The sequence below is a fragment of the Passer montanus genome, unplaced genomic scaffold (genome assembly GCF_014805655.1).
Source record: "Passer montanus isolate IOZ18808 unplaced genomic scaffold, ASM1480565v1 scaffold381, whole genome shotgun sequence".
In the NCBI taxonomy this organism is placed as follows: Eukaryota; Metazoa; Chordata; class Aves; order Passeriformes; family Passeridae; genus Passer; species Passer montanus.
In genome coordinates this window covers 48880-66772 of record NW_024368608.1, presented here as the reverse complement: position 1 = coordinate 66772, position 17893 = coordinate 48880, and the positions used below count along the sequence as shown (strand labels likewise).

At 45.2% G+C, this 17893-nt stretch overlaps 1 protein-coding gene across 1 annotated transcript in view; it reads left to right on the top strand.

The window, feature by feature from the left end:
• Positions 1 to 209: 209 nt before the first annotated feature.
• The window catches only part of LOC120506286 (leucine-rich repeat-containing protein 4B-like), a gene marked incomplete at its 5' end in the record, with an annotated part of 18818 nt that continues 1134 nt past the window's right edge, over positions 210 to 17893 (top strand). The window contains 10 exons of the mRNA XM_039717674.1: positions 210 to 229; positions 476 to 491; positions 778 to 821; positions 1012 to 1027; positions 1583 to 1605; positions 1763 to 1778; positions 2622 to 2643; positions 2812 to 2821; positions 7178 to 7359; positions 16779 to 17889. Of these exons, the coding sequence (XP_039573608.1) occupies positions 210 to 229; positions 476 to 491; positions 778 to 821; positions 1012 to 1027; positions 1583 to 1605; positions 1763 to 1778; positions 2622 to 2643; positions 2812 to 2821; positions 7178 to 7359; positions 16779 to 17889 (1460 nt within the window). The remainder of the gene's footprint in view (positions 230 to 475; positions 492 to 777; positions 822 to 1011; positions 1028 to 1582; positions 1606 to 1762; positions 1779 to 2621; positions 2644 to 2811; positions 2822 to 7177; positions 7360 to 16778; positions 17890 to 17893) is intronic.

Genomic DNA, 17893 nt, shown 5'->3' with positions numbered 1-17893 from the left:
GCGGGGGGCGTGGCCTGACCCCAATCCCCTCCCCCAAACCCCAACAGGGACCCCCGGGCGATGGGGGGGGCACAGGTGTGCTCAGGTGTGTCACGGGGGTGCTCAGGTGTGTACAGGTGTGTGTGTGTGTGTGTGTACAGGTGTGTCACAGGTGTGTGTGTGCACAGGTGTGTCACAGGTGTGCTCAGGTGTGTCACGGGTGTGCGCAGGTGTGCTCAGGTGTGCTCAGGTGAGTGTTCAGGTGTGTCACAGGTGTGTACAGGTGTGTGTGCACAGGTGTGTGTGTTGTGTACAGGTGTGCCACAGGTGTGCGCACAGGTGTGTACAGGTGTGTGTGTACAGGTGTGCTCAGGTGTGTGTGTGTGCTACAGGTGTGAGTGTGCAAGTGTGTGCACACACAGGTGTGCACAGGTGTGGGAACAGGTGTGTGTGTGTGCACACCTGTGTGCTCAGGTGTGTCTTTGTGCGTGCACAGGTGAGTGCGAGCACAGGTGTGTCTGTGTGTGTGTGCACAGGTGTGTGTGTGCACAGGTGTGTGTGTGCACAGGTGTGTGTGTGCACAGGTGTGTGTGTGCACAGGTGTGTGTGTGCACAGGTGTGTGTGTGCACAGGTGTGTGTGTGCACACAGGTGTGCTCAGGTGTGTGTGTGCACAGGTGTGTGTGTGCATGTCCAGGTGTGTGTGTGTGCAAGTGTGTGCACACACAGGTGTGCACAGGTGTGTGAACTGGTGTGTGTGTGTGCACAGGTCTCTGTGTGTGCACACCTGTGTGCTCAGGTGTGTCTTTGTCTTTGTGCGTGCACAGGTGTGTGCGAGCACAGGTGTGTCTGTGTATGTGTGCTCAGGTGTGTGTGTGCACAGGTGTGTGTGTGCATGTCCAGGTGTGTGTGTGTGCAAGTGTGTGCACACACAGGTGTGCACAGGTGTGTGAACTGGTGTGTGTGTGTGCACAGGTCTCTGTGTGTGCACACCTGTGTGCTCAGGTGTGTCTTTGTCTTTGTGCGTGCACAGGTGTGTGCGAGCACAGGTGTGTCTGTGTATGTGTGCTCAGGTGTGTGTGTGCACAGGTGTGCCCAGGGGTGCCCAGCTTTGGCCCCGCCCCCTTTTCACACTCACTCCAGGTGCGTTTTGGGCTCCCCGGGTGGATTTTTGGGGTCTCCAGGTCGGGGGTGTGCTGTGCTCAGGTGTGTCTGTGTCTGTGTGTGTGCCCAGGTGTGCCCAGCTTTGGCCCCGCCCCCTTTTCACACTCACTCCAGGTGCACTTTGGGCTCCCTGGGTGGAATTTTGGGGTCTCCAGGTGGAATTTTGGGGTCCTCAATTTGTGTTTTGACTTTCCCAGGTGGATTTTTGGGGTCCCCAGGTGGATTTTTGGGGTCTCAATGTGGTTTTGGGGTCTCCAGGTGGAATTTTGAGGTCCTTTCTGTGGATTTTGGGGTCTCCAGGTGCATTTTGGGGGGTCCCGATGTGGATTTGGGGTCTCCAGGTGGTGTGCGCAGGTGTGCTCAGGTGTGCTCAGGTGAGTGTTCAGGTGTGTCACAGGTGTGTACAGGTGTGTGTGCACAGGTGTGTGTGTTGTGTACAGGTGTGCCACAGGTGTGCGCACAGGTGTGTACAGGTGTGTGTGTACAGGTGTGCTCAGGTGTGTGTGTGTGCTACAGGTGTGAGTGTGCAAGTGTGTGCACACACAGGTGTGCACAGGTGTGGGAACAGGTGTGTGTGTGTGCACACCTGTGTGCTCAGGTGTGTCTTTGTGCGTGCACAGGTGAGTGCGAGCACAGGTGTGTCTGTGTATGTGTGCACAGGTGTGTGTGTGCATGTGTGTGTGTGCACAGGTGTGCCCAGGTGTGTGTGTGTGTGTGCACAGGTGTGTGTGTGCTCAGGTGTGTCACTGTGTGTGCACAGGTGAGTGTGTGTGTGTGTGTGTGCCCAGGTGTGCTGTGCTCAGGTGTGTCTGTGTCTGTGTGTGTGCCCAGGTGTGCCCAGCTTTGGCCCCGCCCCCTTTTCACACTCACTCCAGGTGCACTTTGGGCTCCCTGGGTGGAATTTTGGGGTCTCCAGGTGGATTTTTGGGGTCTCCAGGTGGAATTTTGGGGTCTCCAGGTGGATTTTTGGGGTCCCGATGTATTTTAGGGGATCCCCTGGATGATTTTGTGGGGTCCTCGTGAGGATTTTGGGTTTCTTTTGGAGGTTTTGGGGTCTCCAGGTGGAATTTTGAGGTTCTTTCTGTGGATTTTGGGGTCTCCAGGTGCATTTTGGGGGGTCCCGATGTGGATTTGGTCCCGTTTTTGTGGGGTCAGTTTGGGGTGCGGGGGGCGTGGCCTGACCCCAATCCCCTCCCCCAAACCCCAACAGGGACCCCCGGGCGATGGGGGGGGCACAGGTGTGCTCAGGTGTGTCACGGGGGTGCTCAGGTGTGTACAGGTGTGTGTGTGTGCACAGGTGTGTGTGTTGTGTACAGGTGTGTCACAGGTGTGCTCAGGTGTGTACAGGTGTGTCCAGGTGTGCTCAGGTGTGTCACAGGTGTGTGTGTGTGCTACAGGTGTGAGTGTGCATGTGTGTGCACACACAGGTGTGCACAGGTGTGGGAACAGGTGTGTGTGTGTGCACACCTGTGTGCTCAGGTGTGTCTTTGTGCGTGCACAGGTGAGTGCGAGCACAGGTGTGTCTGTGTATGTGTGCACAGGTGTGTGTGTGCATGTGTGTGTGTGCACAGGTGTGCCCAGGTGTGTGTGTGTGTGTGCACAGGTGTGTGTCTGCACACAGGTGTGCACAGGTGTGTGTGTGCTCAGGTGTGTCTGTGTGTGTGCACAGGTGTGCCCAGGTGTGCCCAGCTTTGGCCCCGCCCCCTTTTCACACTCACTCCAGGTGCACTTTGGGCTCCCTGGGTGGAATTTTGGGGTCTCCAGGTGGATTTTTGGGGTCTCCAGGTGGAATTTTGGGGTCTCCAGGTGGATTTTTGGGGTCCCGATGTATTTTAGGGGATCCCCTGGATGATTTTGTGGGGTCCTCGTGAGGATTTTGGGTTTCTTTTGGAGGTTTTGGGGTCTCCAGGTGGAATTTTGAGGTTCTTTCTGTGGATTTTGGGGTCTCCAGGTGCATTTTGGGGGGTCCCGATGTGGATTTGGGGTCTCCAGGTGGAATTTTGGGGTCCTCCTGTGGATTTTGGGTTTCTCTCTTGGAGGTTTTGGGGTGTCCAGGTGAATTTTGGGGTCCCTGATTTGTATTTTGACTTTCCCAGGTGGGTTTTGGGGTCCCCAGTTGGAATTTTGAGTTTTGGAATTTTGGGGTCCTCCTGTGGATTTTGGGTTTCTCTCTTGGAGGTTTTGGGGTTCCCCAGGTGAATTTTGGGGTCCCCGATTTGTATTTTGACTTTCCCAGGTGGGTTTTGGGGTCCCCAGGTGGAATTTTGAGTTTCCCAGGTGAATTTTTGGGGTCCTGATGAGTTTTTGGGGTCCCCCAGGTGGATTTTTGGGGTCCCCAGGTGGAATTTTGGGGTCCCCAGGTGGAATTTTGAGTTCCCCAGGTGAATTTTTGGGGTCCTGATGAGTTTTTGGGGTCCCCCAGGTGGATTTTTGGGGTGTCCAGATGGGTTTTGGGGTTCCTCATGTGAATTTTGGGGTTCCCCAGGCGGATCTTTTGGGGTCTCCGGGTGGATTTTTGGGGTCCTCGTCTGGATTTTGGGTTTCTCTCGGAGATTTTGGGGTTCCCGAATTGTATTTCGACTTTCCCAGGTGGATTTTGGGGTCTCCAGGTGGAATTTTGAGGTTCTTTCTGTGGATTTTGGGGTCTCAAGGTGGATTTTTGGGGTCCTGATGAGTTTTTGGGGTCCCCCAGGTGGATTTTTGGGGTGTCCAGATGGGTTTTGGGGTTCCTCATGTGAATTTTGGGGTTCCCCAGGTGGATTTTTTGGGGTCTCCGGGTGGATTTTTGGGGTCCTGATGAGTTTTTGGGGTCCCCCAGGTGGATTTTTGGGGTGTCCAGATGGGTTTTGGGGTTCCTCATGTGAATTTTGGGGTTCCCCAGGCGGATCTTTTGGGGTCTCCGGGTGGATTTTTGGGGTCCTGATGTGCTTTTGGGGTCTCCAGGTGGATTTTGTGGGGTTCCCCCAGGTGGATTTTGGGTTCCCCAAGTGGATTTTGGGTTTCTGTCTGAGATTTTTGGGTTCCCCAGGTGGATTTTTGGGGTCCCTATGGGTTTTTTTTGGGTCTCCAGGTGAATTTTGGGTTCCCCAGCTGGATTTTGGGGTCCCCGATCTGTATTTTGACTTTCCCAGGTGGATTTTTTGGGTTCCCCAGCTGGGTTTTGGGGTTCCTCGTGTGAATTTTGGGGTCCCCATGTGGATTTTGGGGTTCCTCAGGTGGATTTTTGGGGTCTCCGTGTGGATTTTGGGGTTTCCCGGGTGAATTTTTGGGGTTTCCCAGGTGATTTTTGGGGTCTCCAGGTGAATTTTTGGGGTCCCCGTGTGGATTTTGGGGTTTCCCGGGTGAATTTTTGGGGTCCCCGTGTGGATTTTGGGGTTTCCAGGGTGAATTTTGGGGTCCCCGTGTGGATTTTGGGGTCACTCTCAGGATTTTTGGGGTTTCCCAGGTGAATTTTTGGGGTTTCCCAGGTGATTTTTGGGGTCTCCAGGTGAATTTTTGGGGTCCCCGTGTGGATTTTGGGGTTTCCAGGGTGAATTTTGGGGTCCCCGTGTGGATTTTGGGGTCACTCTGACCAATTTTGGGGTCTCCATGGCCGGTTTTGGGGTCTCCAGGTGGAATTTTGAGGTCCTTTCTGCGGATTTTGGGGTCTCCAGGTGCATTTTGGGGGGTCCCGATGTGGATTTGGGGTCTCCAGGTGGAATTTTGGGGTCCTCCTGTGGATTTTGGGTTTCTCTCTTGGAGGTTTTGGGGTTCCCCAGGTGAATTTTGGGGTCCCCGATTTGTATTTTGACTTTCCCAGGTGGGTTTTGGGGTCCCCAGTTGGAATTTTGAGTTTCCCAGGTGAATTTTTGGGGTCCTGATGAGTTTTTGGGGTCCCCCAGGTGGATTTTTGGGGTGTCCAGATGGGTTTTGGGGTTCCTCATGTGAATTTTGGGGTTCCCCAGGCGGATCTTTTGGGGTCTCCGGGTGGATTTTTGGGGTCCTCGTCTGGATTTTGGGTTTCTCTCGGAGATTTTGGGGTTCCCGAATTGTATTTCGACTTTCCCAGGTGGATTTTGGGGTCTCCAGGTGGAATTTTGAGGTTCTTTCTGTGGATTTTGGGGTCTCAAGGTGGATTTTTGGGGTCCTGATGAGTTTTTGGGGTCTCCAGGTGGATTTTTTGGGGTTCCCCAGGTGGATTTTTGGGGTTCCTGTGGGTTTTTTTGGGGTTTCCAGGTGAATTTTGGGGTCCCCAGGTGGATTTTGGGGTCCCCGATCTGTATTTTGACTTTCCCAGGTGGATTTTTTGGGTTCCCCAGCTGGGTTTTGGGGTTCCTCGTGTGAATTTTGGGGTCCCCATGTGGATTTTGGGGTTCCTCAGGTGGATTTTTGGGGTCTCCGTGTGGATTTTGGGGTTTCCCGGGTGAATTTTTGGACGCCCGCGGAGGGAGCGCGCGCGCGCGCGCGCGTGCACGCGGGGCGGTGGCGGGAGCGCGCGCGTGGGGGCGGGGAGGGGCTTGCACACCTGTGTGTGACAGGCGGGGCTTTGCACACCTGTGAGAGCGGGGAGGGGCTTGCACGCGCGTGCGAGCAGGCATGGTTTGCACACCTGTGCACAGGCAGGGTGTTGGTGACAGGTGGGTTTTGCACACGCGTGTGAGCAGGGACAGGTTGCACACCTGTGCGTGTGCACATGTGGGTCCGTGGCAGGCGGGGCTTGCACACTCGTGTGATTAGACATGGTTTGCACACCCCTGTGTGACAGGTGTGGTTTGCACACCTGTGTGAGCAGGGACAGGTTGCACACCTGTGCGTGTGCACACGGGCCTCTGATAGGTGGAGTTTGCACGTGGGCGTGAGCAGGTTTGCACACCTGCGTGGGTGTGCACGCGAGCCCATGACAGGTGTGGTTTGCACACCTGTGTGTGTGCAGGGACAGTTTGCACACCTGTGCGTGTGCACACGGGGGTCTGTGGCAGGTGGGGTTTGCACGCGTGTGTGAGCAGGCATGGTTTGCACACCTGTGCGTGTGTGCAGGGGGTTGGTCACAGGTGGGTTTTGCGTGTGCGGGTGTGGTTTCCACACCTGTGCGTGTGCATGGGGATCCGTGACAGGTGTGGTTTGCACACCTGTGTCTGACAGGGATGGTTTGCACGCGCGTGTGTGACAGGTGGGGTTTGCACACCTGTGCGTGTGCACACGGGTCTGTGGCAGGTGCGGTTTGCACGCCCATGTGAGCAGGGATGGTTTGCACAGCTGTGCGAGCAGAGACAGGTTACACACCTGTGCGTGTGCATGGGGATCCGTGACAGGTGTGGTTTGCACACCTGTGTGAGCAGGGACAGTTTGCACACCTGTGCGTGTGCACACGGGTCTGTGGCAGGCATGGTTTGCACACTCGCGTGTGGCACGTGGGGCTCAGGACAGGTGGAGATGGCACACGCGTGTGTGTGGCAGGTGCGGTTTGCACACGCGTGTGAGCAGGCATAGTTTGCACACCTGTGTGTGAGCAGGTGCAGTTTGCACACCCGTGTGAGCAGGCATGGTTTGCACACTCGCGTGTGGCACGTGGGGCTCAGGACAGGTGGAGATGGCACACGCGTGTGTGTGGCAGGTGGGGTTTGCACACCTGCGTGTGTGTGCACAAGAGTTCATGACAGGTGTGGTTTGCACACCTGTGTGTGAGCAGGGACAGTTTGCACACCTGAGTGTGACAGGACGGGTTTGCACACCTGTGTGCGTGTGCAGGGGGTCAGCACAGGTGGGCTTTGCACACCTGTGTGAGCAGGGAAACAGGTTGCACACCTGTGTGTGCACACGGGCCTGTGGCAGGTGGGGTTTGCACACGCGTGTGAGCAGGGGTGGTTTGCACACCTGTGTGAGCAGGGATGGTTTGCACACCTGTGCGTGTGCAGGTGTGGTTTGCACACCCGTGTGAGCAGGCGGGCTTTGCACGCTCGTGTGAGCAGGCACGCGTCACTCACCTGCGCGTGCACGGACGGGGGACCCTCAACCCCCTCCCCCAGCCCCTTGGGGACCCCCCAATGTCCCCCCAGATCCCCCTAAAACCCCCCCCANCCGGCCGGCGGGCGCGGCCTCGCCCACGCCCTGCCCGGCCGCCTGCACCTGCAGCAACCAGGCCAGCCGGGTGATCTGCACCCGGAGGGAGCTGCTGGAGGTGCCGCAGAGCATCTCGGTGAACACGCGCTACCTGAACCTGCAGGAGAACCACATCCAGGTGGGAAAGGGTTAATTGCGTTAATTAATGGTGAATAATTAATGGTTGATATTGGAAATATTGAAATGTGCGAGCTGCTGGAGGTGCCGCCGAGCATCTCGGTGAGCACGCGCTGCCTGAACCTGCAGGAGAACCACATCCAGGTGGGAAAGGGTTAATTGTAACAAGTATTTAAAATTAAATATTTGATATTGAAAATACCGAAATGCGCGAGGTGCTGGAGGTGCCGCAGAGCATCTCGGTGAGCACGCGCTGCCTGAACCTGCAGGAGAACCACATCCAGGTGGGAAAGGGTTAATTGTAACTAATATATTTAATAATTAATGTTTAATGTTTGATATTGAAAATATCGAAATGCGCGAGGTGCCACAGAGCATCTCGGTGAGCACGCACTGCCTGAACCTGCAGGAGAACCACATCCAGGTGGGAAAGGGTTAATTGCGCTAATTATTGTTCAATATTTAATGTTTAATATTGAAGTTATTGACATACGTGAGGTGCCGGAGGTGCCGCAGAGCATCTCGGTGAGCACGCGCTACCTGAACCTGCAGGAGAACCACATCCAGGTGGGAAAGGGTTAATTGCGCTAATTATTGTTCAATATTTAATGTTTAATATTGAAGTTATTGACATACGTGAGGTGCCGGAGGTGCCGCAGAGCATCTCGGTGAGCACGCGCTACCTGAACCTGCAGGAGAACCACATCCAGGTGAGATGGACAGGAAAGGGTTAATTGTATCAAATATTAGATATTTAATATTGAAAATATTGTAAAGGGTCAATCTGATAAAATATTTAATATTCAATATAAAATACTGATGGACAGGAAAGGGTTAATTGTATCAAATATTTAATATTTAATGTTTAAAATATTTTAAAGGGTTAGTTTTATAAAATGTTTCATATTTAATATTGGAAATATTGAAATGCACGAGCTGCTGGAGGTGCCGCCGAGCATCTCGGTGAACACGCGCTGCCTGAACCTGCAGGAGAACCACATCCAGGTGGGGAAAGGGTTAATTGTAACTAATATATTTAATAATTAATATTTAATATTGAAAATACTGAAATGTGCGAGGTGCCGCAGAGCATCTCGGTGAGCACGCGCTGCCTGAACCTGCAGGAGAACCACATCCAGGTGGGAAAGGGTTAATTGCGTTAATTAATGGTGAATATTTAATGTTTAATATTGAAATTATTGACATACGTGAGGTGCCGGAGGTGCCACAGAGCATCTCGGTGAACACGCGCTACCTGAACCTGCAGGAGAACCACATCCAGGTGGGAAAGGGTTAATTGTAACTAATATATTTAATAATTAATGTTTGATATTGGAAATACTGAAATGCGTGAGGTGCCGCAGAGCATCTCGGTGAGCACGCGCTGCCTGAACCTGCAGGAGAACCACATCCAGGTGGGAAAGGGTTAATTGTATAAAATAATTCATATTTAATATTTAAAAGGGTTTATTGTATCAAGTATTTAAAATTAAATATTTGATATTGAAAATATCGAAATGCGCGAGAGCTGCTGGAGGTGCCGCTAATTAATGGTTAATAATTAATGTTTGATATTGGAAATATTGAAATGCACGAGGTGCCGCCGAGCATCTCGGTGAACACGCGCTGCCTGAACCTGCAGGAGAACCACATCCAGGTGGGGAAAGGGTTAATTGCGCTAATTAATGGTTAATAATTAATGTTTGATATTGGAAATATTGAAATGCACGAGGTGCCGCCGAGCATCTCGGTGAACACGCGCTGCCTGAACCTGCAGGAGAACCACATCCAGGTGGGGAAAGGGTTAATTGCGCTAATTAATGGTTAATAATTAATGTTTGATATTGGAAATATTGAAATGCACGAGGTGCCGCCGAGCATCTCGGTGAACACGCGCTGCCTGAACCTGCAGGAGAACCACATCCAGGTGGGACCTGGAGGAGGAAGGGTTAATTTTATAAAATAATGTAATTTTTTTTTTTAATTTAATATTCTTAATATTGTAGTATTTTTAAATTTTTTTTAAATTTCGGTATTTTAAAAAATTTAGGTGTTTCTAATATTTTGATTTTTTTTGTATTTTAGGTATTTTAAAAAATTTAGGCGTTTCTAATATTTTGATTTTTTTTGTATTTTATTTTAAATATTTTTCATATTTTAAGTATTTTTACTATTTTAATATTTTTATTTTGGTATTTTAATGTTAATGTATTTCAGTATTTTAATTTTTTTACCTTTTAAATATTTTTCATGTTTTAATATTTTTTAGAGGAATCTCACTGGGGCACGGTGGGGAAAGGGTTAATTTTATAAAATATGTTTTATATTTTAATATTTTTAATGTTTTTAGAGGAAGTTCACTGGGAGACGGTGGGGAAAGGGTTAATTTTATAGAATATTTGTAATAGATTTATTATTTTTGCATTATTTATTTTTAATATTCTTAATGTTTTAGTATTTTTAAGTTTTATATTATTTTTATTTTTTTAATTGAAAATATGCTTAATGTTTTGATACTTTTATTTTTAATATTTTTAATATTTGTAATATGAATATTTTAAATATTAATTCAGTATTTTAAATGTTGTTATTTTAATTTTTTATATTTTTAATACTTTTAATATTTTTTAAATTTAAAAGCTATTTTAAAATGTTTAAATATTTAAATATTTTACATCTCTTAATTTTCATTATCTGTAATATTTTAATACTTTTAATATTTTAACTTTTTTAAAATAAAAAAGATATTTAATTTTTAAAAATTTAAATAATTTAAAGTATTTTAAAAATGCTTTTAAATGTTTAATATTTGTTTCTTTTTAAGATAAAGAAATGGGGGTTTTCTGATTTTTCTAGATTAGAAAATATGAATTTAATGTTAATGTATTTCAGTATTTTAATTTTTTTACCTTTTAAATATTTTTCATGTTTTAATATTTTTTAGAGGAATCTCACTGGGGCACGGTGGGGAAAGGGTTAATTTTATAAAATATGTTTTATATTTTAATATTTTTAATGTTTTTAGAGGAAGTTCACTGGGAGACGGTGGGGAAAGGGTTAATTTTATAGAATATTTGTAATAGATTTATTATTTTTGCATTATTTATTTTTAATATTCTTAATGTTTTAGTATTTTTAAGTTTTATATTATTTTTATTTTTTAAATTGAAAATATGCTTAATATTTTGATACTTTTATTTTTAATATTTTTAATATTTGTAATATGAATATTTTAAATATTAATTCAGTATTTTAAATGTTGTTATTTTAATTTTTTATGGTTTTAATACTTTTAATATTTTTTAAGTTGAAAATATTTTAAATATTTTAATATTTTTAATATTTTAATCGTAATTATCTGTAATATTTTAATACTTTTAATATTTTAACTTTTTTTAAATAAAAAATATATTTAATTTTTAAAAATTTAAATACTTTAAAGTATTTTAAAAATGCTTTCAAATGTTTAATATTTGTTTCTTTTTAAGATAAAGAAATGGGGGTTTTCTGATTTTTCTAGATTAGAAAATATGAAGAAAAATTTAAGTTTTTTTGGGAATGAATCCAAGGCATTAAAGTCTGTCCTCAAGTATTAAAGTACCTTCATCCATGCTAAAATGTGAAAGTCTGTGCTGAAGTCCATGCTGCAGTATTAAAGTCCACACTGAAGTATTAAAATCAGTCCTAGAGTATTAAAGTCCATGCTAAACTCTGTGCTCAAGTTCATGCTGAAGTATTAATGAAAGTATGCTAAAGTCATAAAGTTCACGCTAAAGTCTTAAAGTCCACTCCGAAGTATTAAAATCCATCCTAAAGTGTGAAAGTCTGTGCTAAACTCTGTGCTAATCCATGCTGGAGTATTGAAATCCGCACTAAAGTATTAAAGTCCGCGCTAAAGTACTAATGTATCAACATCCATGCTAAAATATGTGCTAAAGTCGGTGCTAAAGTATTAAACTCCGCACCAAAGTATTAAAGCCCGTGCTAAATGTATTAAATCTGCGCTAAAGGATAAAAGTCCATGCTGAAGTAATAATTAAAGTCTGTGCTGAGGTGTTAAAGTCCGTCCTAAAGTGTTAAAGTCCACTCTAAATCCACGCTAAAGTACTAAAGTCCGTGCTAAAGTATTAATTAAACTCTTGCTAAGGTGTTAAACTCTCTTCTAAAGTCCGTGCTAAGGTATTAAAATCCGTGCTGAGGTATTAAAGTCTGTGCTAAAGTCCGTGCTAAAGTATTAATTAAGGTCTGTCCTAAAATATTGAGGTCCATGCTGGAGTATTAAATTCCGAGATAAACGATTAAAGTCAGCATTAAAGTATTAGAGTATCAACGTCCGTGCTAAGGTCGATGCTAAAGTATTAAAGTCCATGCTAAAGTATTTAATTCTGTGCTAAAGTATTAATTAAAGTCTGTGCTAAGGTGTTAAACTCTGTTCTAAAGTCCGTGCTAAGGTATTAAAATCCGTGCTGAGGTATTAAAGTCTGTGCTAAAGTCCGTGCTAAAGTATTAATTAAGGTCTGTCCTAAAATATTGAGGTCCATGCTGGAGTATTAAATTCCGAGATAAACGATTAAAGTCAGCATTAAAGTATTAGAGTATCAACGTCCGTGCTAAGGTCGATGCTAAAGTATTAAAGTCCGTGCTAAAGTATTTAATTCCGCGCTAAAGTATTAATTAAAGTCTGTGCTAAAGTGTTAAACTCTCTTCTAAAGTCCGTGCTAAGGTATTAAAATCCATGCTAAGGTATTAAAGTCAGTGCTAAAGGCCCTGCTAAAGTATTAAAGTCCGTGCTAAGGTATTACAATCCATGCTAAGGTATTAAAGTCTGTGCTAAAGGCCCTGCTAAAGTATTAAATAAATTCTGTGAAAAGGTATTAAAGTCCATGCTAAGGCATTAAAATCTATGCTAAAGTATTAAAGTCTCTGCTAAAGTCCACGCTAAATCCGTGCTAAAGTCCTTGCTAAAGTATTAATTAAATTCTGTGCTAAGGTATTAAAGTCCATGCTAAAGTCTGTGCTAAAGTATTAAAGTCCATGCAAAAGTATCAAAGTCCACGCTGAAGTATTAAAATCCATCCTAAAGCATTAAAGTCCGTACTAAAGTCCATGCTGAAGTATTAAAGTCCGTGCTGAAGTATTAAAGTCTGTGCTACATTCTGTGCTAAAGTATTAATTAAAGTCTGTGCTAACGTATTAAACGCTGTGATAAGTTTGTGCTAAAGTCCATGCAAAAGTATTAAAGTCTGCCCTAAAGCCCTAAAGTATCAAAGTCCGTGCTAAAGTATTAAAGTCCATCCTAAAGTGTTAAAGTCGGTGCTAAAATATTAAGGTCTGTGCCAAAGTCTGTGTTCAGGTATTAAAGTCTGTGTGAAGTCTGTGCTTAAATATTAAAGTCCGTGCTAAAGTGTTACAGTCTGTGCTAAAGTATTAATTAAAATCCGTGCTAAAGTATTAAAGTCCATGCTAAAGCATTAATGTCCATGCTAAAGTCCGTGCTAAGGTATTAAAATCCGTGCTAAAATATTAAATTCCATGCTAAAGTCTGCACTAAAGCGTGCACTAAGGTATTAAATTCCATGCTAAGGTATTAAAGTCTGTGCTAAACCCTGGGCTAAAATATTAAAGTCTGTCCTAAAGTATCAAAGTCCATGCCTAAGGTATTAAAATGAGTCCACACTAACAAATGATTTGCTATTAATTTATTATTATTAATGTTATGGAAACTTCTCCACAAGAAAAAATACTTCTTCGGTGGTTCTCCTTAATTATAATTATAAAACCAGCCAGTCTTTGGTGCTCCTCCCTAATTATAATTAACAAACTAACCAGACTTTAGTGCCAGCCAATCTTTGGTGCTTCTCCTTAATTATAATTATGAAATGAGCCAGTCTTTGGTGATTCTCCTTAATTAAAATTACCAAACCAACCAGCCTTTAGTGCCAACCAACCTTTGCTGGTTCTCCTTAATTATAATTATGAAATGAGCCAGTCTTTGGTGCTCCTCCCTAATTATAATTAACAAACTAACCAGACTGTAGTGCCAGCCAATCTTTGCTGCTTCTCCTTAATTAAAATTACCAAACCAACCAGCCTTTAGTGCCAACCAACCTTTGCTGGTTCTCCTTAATTATAACTACAAATCCAGCCAATCTTTGGTGCTTCTTCTTAATTATACTTATGAAATGAGCCAATCTTTGGTGGTTGTCCTTAATTATAATTTTAAAATGTTCCAATCTTTGGTGGTTCTCCCTAATTAGAGTTTACCAAACCAGTCTTTAGCACCAACCAATCTTTGGTGGCTCTCCTTAATTATAATTATAAACTGAGCCAACCTTTGGTGGTTCTCCTTAATTATAACTACAAAACGAGCCAATCTTTGGTGCTTCTCCCTAATTACAGTTACCAAACCGACCAGTCTTTAATGTCAACCAACCTTTGGTGGTTCTCTTTAGTTATAATTATAAACTGAGCCAATCTTTGGTGCCTCTCCTTAATTAAAATTACCAAACCAACCAACCTTTGCTGCTTCTCCCTAATTAGAGTTTACCAAACCAACCAGTCTTTAGGGCCAGCCAATCTTTGGTGGTTCTCCTTAATTATAATTATAAAACGAGCCGATCTTTGCTGCTTCTCCTTAATTAAAATTACCAAACCAACCAATCTTTAGCGCCAACCAACCTTTGGTGGTTCTCCTTAGTTATAATTACAAAACGAGCCAATCTTTGCTGGTTCTCCTTAATTATAACTACAAATCCAGCCAATCTTTGGTGCTTCTCCCTAATTACAGTTACCAAACCAACCAATCTTTAGTGCCAACCAATCATTGGTGGTTCTCCTTAATTATAATTATAAAACCAGCCAATCTCTGGTGGTTCTCCTTAATTATAACTACAAAATGAGCCAATCTTTGGTGCTTCTCCTTAATTAAAATTACCAAACCAACCAATCTTTGCTGGTTCTCCCTTATTAGATTTTACCAAACCAACTAGTCTTTAGGGCCAACCAATCTTTGGTGGTTCTCCTTAATTATATTTATAAACTGAGCCAATCTTTGGTGCTTCTCCTTAATTACAATTACAAAACCAACCAGTCTTTAGTGCCAACCAACCTTTGGTGGTTCTCCTTAGTTATAATTACAAAACGAGCCAATCTTTGCTGGTTCTCCTTAATTATAACTACAAATCCAGCCAATCTTTGGTGCTTCTCCCTAATTACAGTTACCAAACCAACCAATCTTTAGTGCCAACCAATCATTGGTGGTTTTCCTTAATTATAATTATAAAACGAGCCAATCTTTGGTGGTTCTTCTTAATTATAATTATGAAACGAGCCAATCTTTGGTGCTTCTCCTTAATTACAGTTACCAAACCAACCAATCTTTAGCACCAAGCAACCTTTGGTGGTTCTCCTTAATTATAATTATAAGATGAGCCAACTTTTGGTGGTTATCCTTAATTATAATTATAAAATGAACCAATCTTTGGAGGTTCTCCTTAATTATAATTACAAAACGAGCCAATCTTTGCTGGTTCTCCTTAATTATAACTACAAAACGAGCCAATCTTTGGTGCTTCTCCCTAATTACAGTTACCAAACCAACCAATCTTTAGTGCCAACCAATCATTGGTGGTTTTCCTTAATTATAATTATAAAACGAGCCAATCTTTGGTGGTTTTCCTTAATTATAATTACAAAAAGAGCCAACCTTTCGTGGTTCTCCTTAATTACAGTTACCAAACCAACCAACCTTTAGTGCCAACCAACCTTTGGTGGTTCTCCTTAATTATAATTATAAGATGAGCCAACTTTTGGTGGTTATCCTTAATTATAATTATAAAATGAACCAATCTTTGGAGGTTCTCCTTAATTATAATTACAAAACGAGCCAATCTTTGGTGGTTCTCCTTAATTAAAATTACCAAACCAACCAACCTTTAGGGCCAACCAACCTTTGGTGGTTCTCCTTAATTATAACTACAAAACCAGCCAATCTTTGGTTCTTCTCCTTAATTAAAATTACCAAACCAACCAATCTTTGCTGCTTCTCCCTAATTAGAGTTTACCAAACCAACTAGTCTTTAGGGCCAACCAATCTTTGGTGGTTCTCCTTAATTATATTTATAAACTGAGCCAATCTTTGGTGCTTCTCCTTAATTACAATTACAAAACCAACCAGTCTTTAGTGCCAACCAACCTTTGGTGGTTCTCCTTAGTTATAATTACAAAACGAGCCAATCTTTGCTGGTTCTCCTTAATTATAACTACAAAACGAGCCAATCTTTGGTGCTTCTCCCTAATTACAGTTACCAAACCAACCAATCTTTAGTGCCAACCAATCATTGGTGGTTTTCCTTAATTATAATTATAAAACGAGCCAATCTTTGGTGGTTTTCCTTAATTATAATTACAAAAAGAGCCAACCTTTCGTGGTTCTCCTTAATTACAGTTACCAAACCAACCAACCTTTAGTGCCAACCAACCTTTGGTGGTTCTCCTTAATTATAATTATAAGATGAGCCAACTTTTGGTGGTTATCCTTAATTATAATTATAAAATGAACCAATCTTTGGAGGTTCTCCTTAATTATAATTACAAAACGAGCCAATCTTTGGTGGTTTTCCTTAATTATAATTATAAAACGAGCCAATCTTTGATGGTTCTCCTTAATTACAGTTACCAAACCAACCAACCTTTAGTGCCAACCAACCTTTGGTGGTTCTCCTTAATTATAACTACAAAACGAGCCAATCTTTGGTTCTTCTCCTTAATTAAAATTACCAAACCAACCAATCTTTGCTGCTTCTCCCTAATTAGAGTTTACCAAACCAACCAGTCTTTAGGGCCAGCCAATCTTTGGTGGTTCTCCTTAATTATAATTATAAAACGAGCCGATCTTTGCTGCTTCTCCTTAATTAAAATTACCAAACCAACCAATCTTTAGCGCCAACCAACCTTTGGTGGTTCTCCTTAGTTATAATTACAAAACGAGCCAATCTTTGCTGGTTCTCCTTAATTATAACTACAAATCCAGCCAATCTTTGGTGCTTCTCCCTAATTACAGTTACCAAACCAACCAATCTTTAGTGCCAACCAATCATTGGTGGTTTTCCTTAATTATAATTATAAAACGAGCCAATCTTTGGTGGTTCTTCTTAATTATAATTATGAAACGAGCCAATCTTTGGTGCTTCTCCTTAATTAAAATTACCAAACCAACCAACCTTTAGCGCCAACCAACCTTTGGTGGTTCTCCTTAATTATAACTACAAAACCAGCCAATCTTTGGTTCTTCTCCTTAATTAAAATTACCAAACCAACCAATCATTAGTGCTTCTCCTTAATTATAATTACCAAACCAATCGATCTCCGCTGCTTCTCCCCACTTGCCATCACCAACGCGTGGCCTCCCCGCTCCCGCAGGTGATCCGCACCGACACCTTCAAGCACCTGCGCCACCTGGAGATCCTGCAGCTCAGCCGCAACCTGGTGCGCAAGGTGGAGGTGGGCGCCTTCAACGGGCTGCCCAACCTCAACACGCTGGAGCTCTTCGACAACCGCCTGACCACGGTGCCCACGCAGGCCTTCGAGTACCTGTCCAAGCTGCGCGAGCTCTGGCTGAGGAACAACCCCATCGAGAGCATCCCCAGCTACGCCTTCAACCGCGTGCCCTCGCTGCGCCGCCTCGACCTGGGCGAGCTCAAGCGCCTCGAGTACATCTCCGAGGCCGCCTTCGAGGGCTTGGTCAACCTGCGCTACCTCAACCTGGGCATGTGCAACCTCAAGGAGATCCCCAACCTGACGGCGCTGGTGCGGCTGGAGGAGCTGGAGCTGTCGGGGAACCGCCTGGGCCGGGTGCGGCCGGGCTCCTTCCAGGGGCTGGGCAGCCTGAGGAAGCTGTGGCTGATGCACGCGCGGGTGGCGGCGGTGGAGCGCAACGCCTTCGACGACCTGAAGGCGCTGGAGGAGCTGAACCTGGCGCACAACGACCTGGCCTCGCTGCCGCACGACCTGTTCGCGCCGCTGCACCGGCTGGAGCGCGTGCACCTGCACCACAACCCCTGGCGCTGCGACTGCGACGTGCTGTGGCTCAGCTGGTGGCTGCGCGAGACCGTGCCCAGCAACACCAGCTGCTGCGCCCGCTGCCACGCGCCGCCCGCGCTGCGCGGCCGCTACCTGGGCGAGCTGGAGCCCGGCCACTTCACCTGCTACGCGCCGGTCATCGTGGAGCCGCCGGCCGACCTCAACGTCACCGAGGGCATGGCGGCCGAGCTCAAGTGCCGCACGGGCACGGCCATGACCTCGGTCAACTGGCTGACGCCCAACGGGACGCTGATGACGCACGGCTCGTACCGCGTGCGCATCTCGGTGCTGCACGACGGCACGCTCAACTTCACCAACGTCACCGTGCAGGACACCGGCCAGTACACCTGCATGGTCACCAACGCCGCCGGCAACACCACGGCCACCGCCACGCTCAACGTCTCGGCCGCCGACGCTGCCGCGGCCGCCGCGGCCGCCGCCGCGGCCACCGGCTA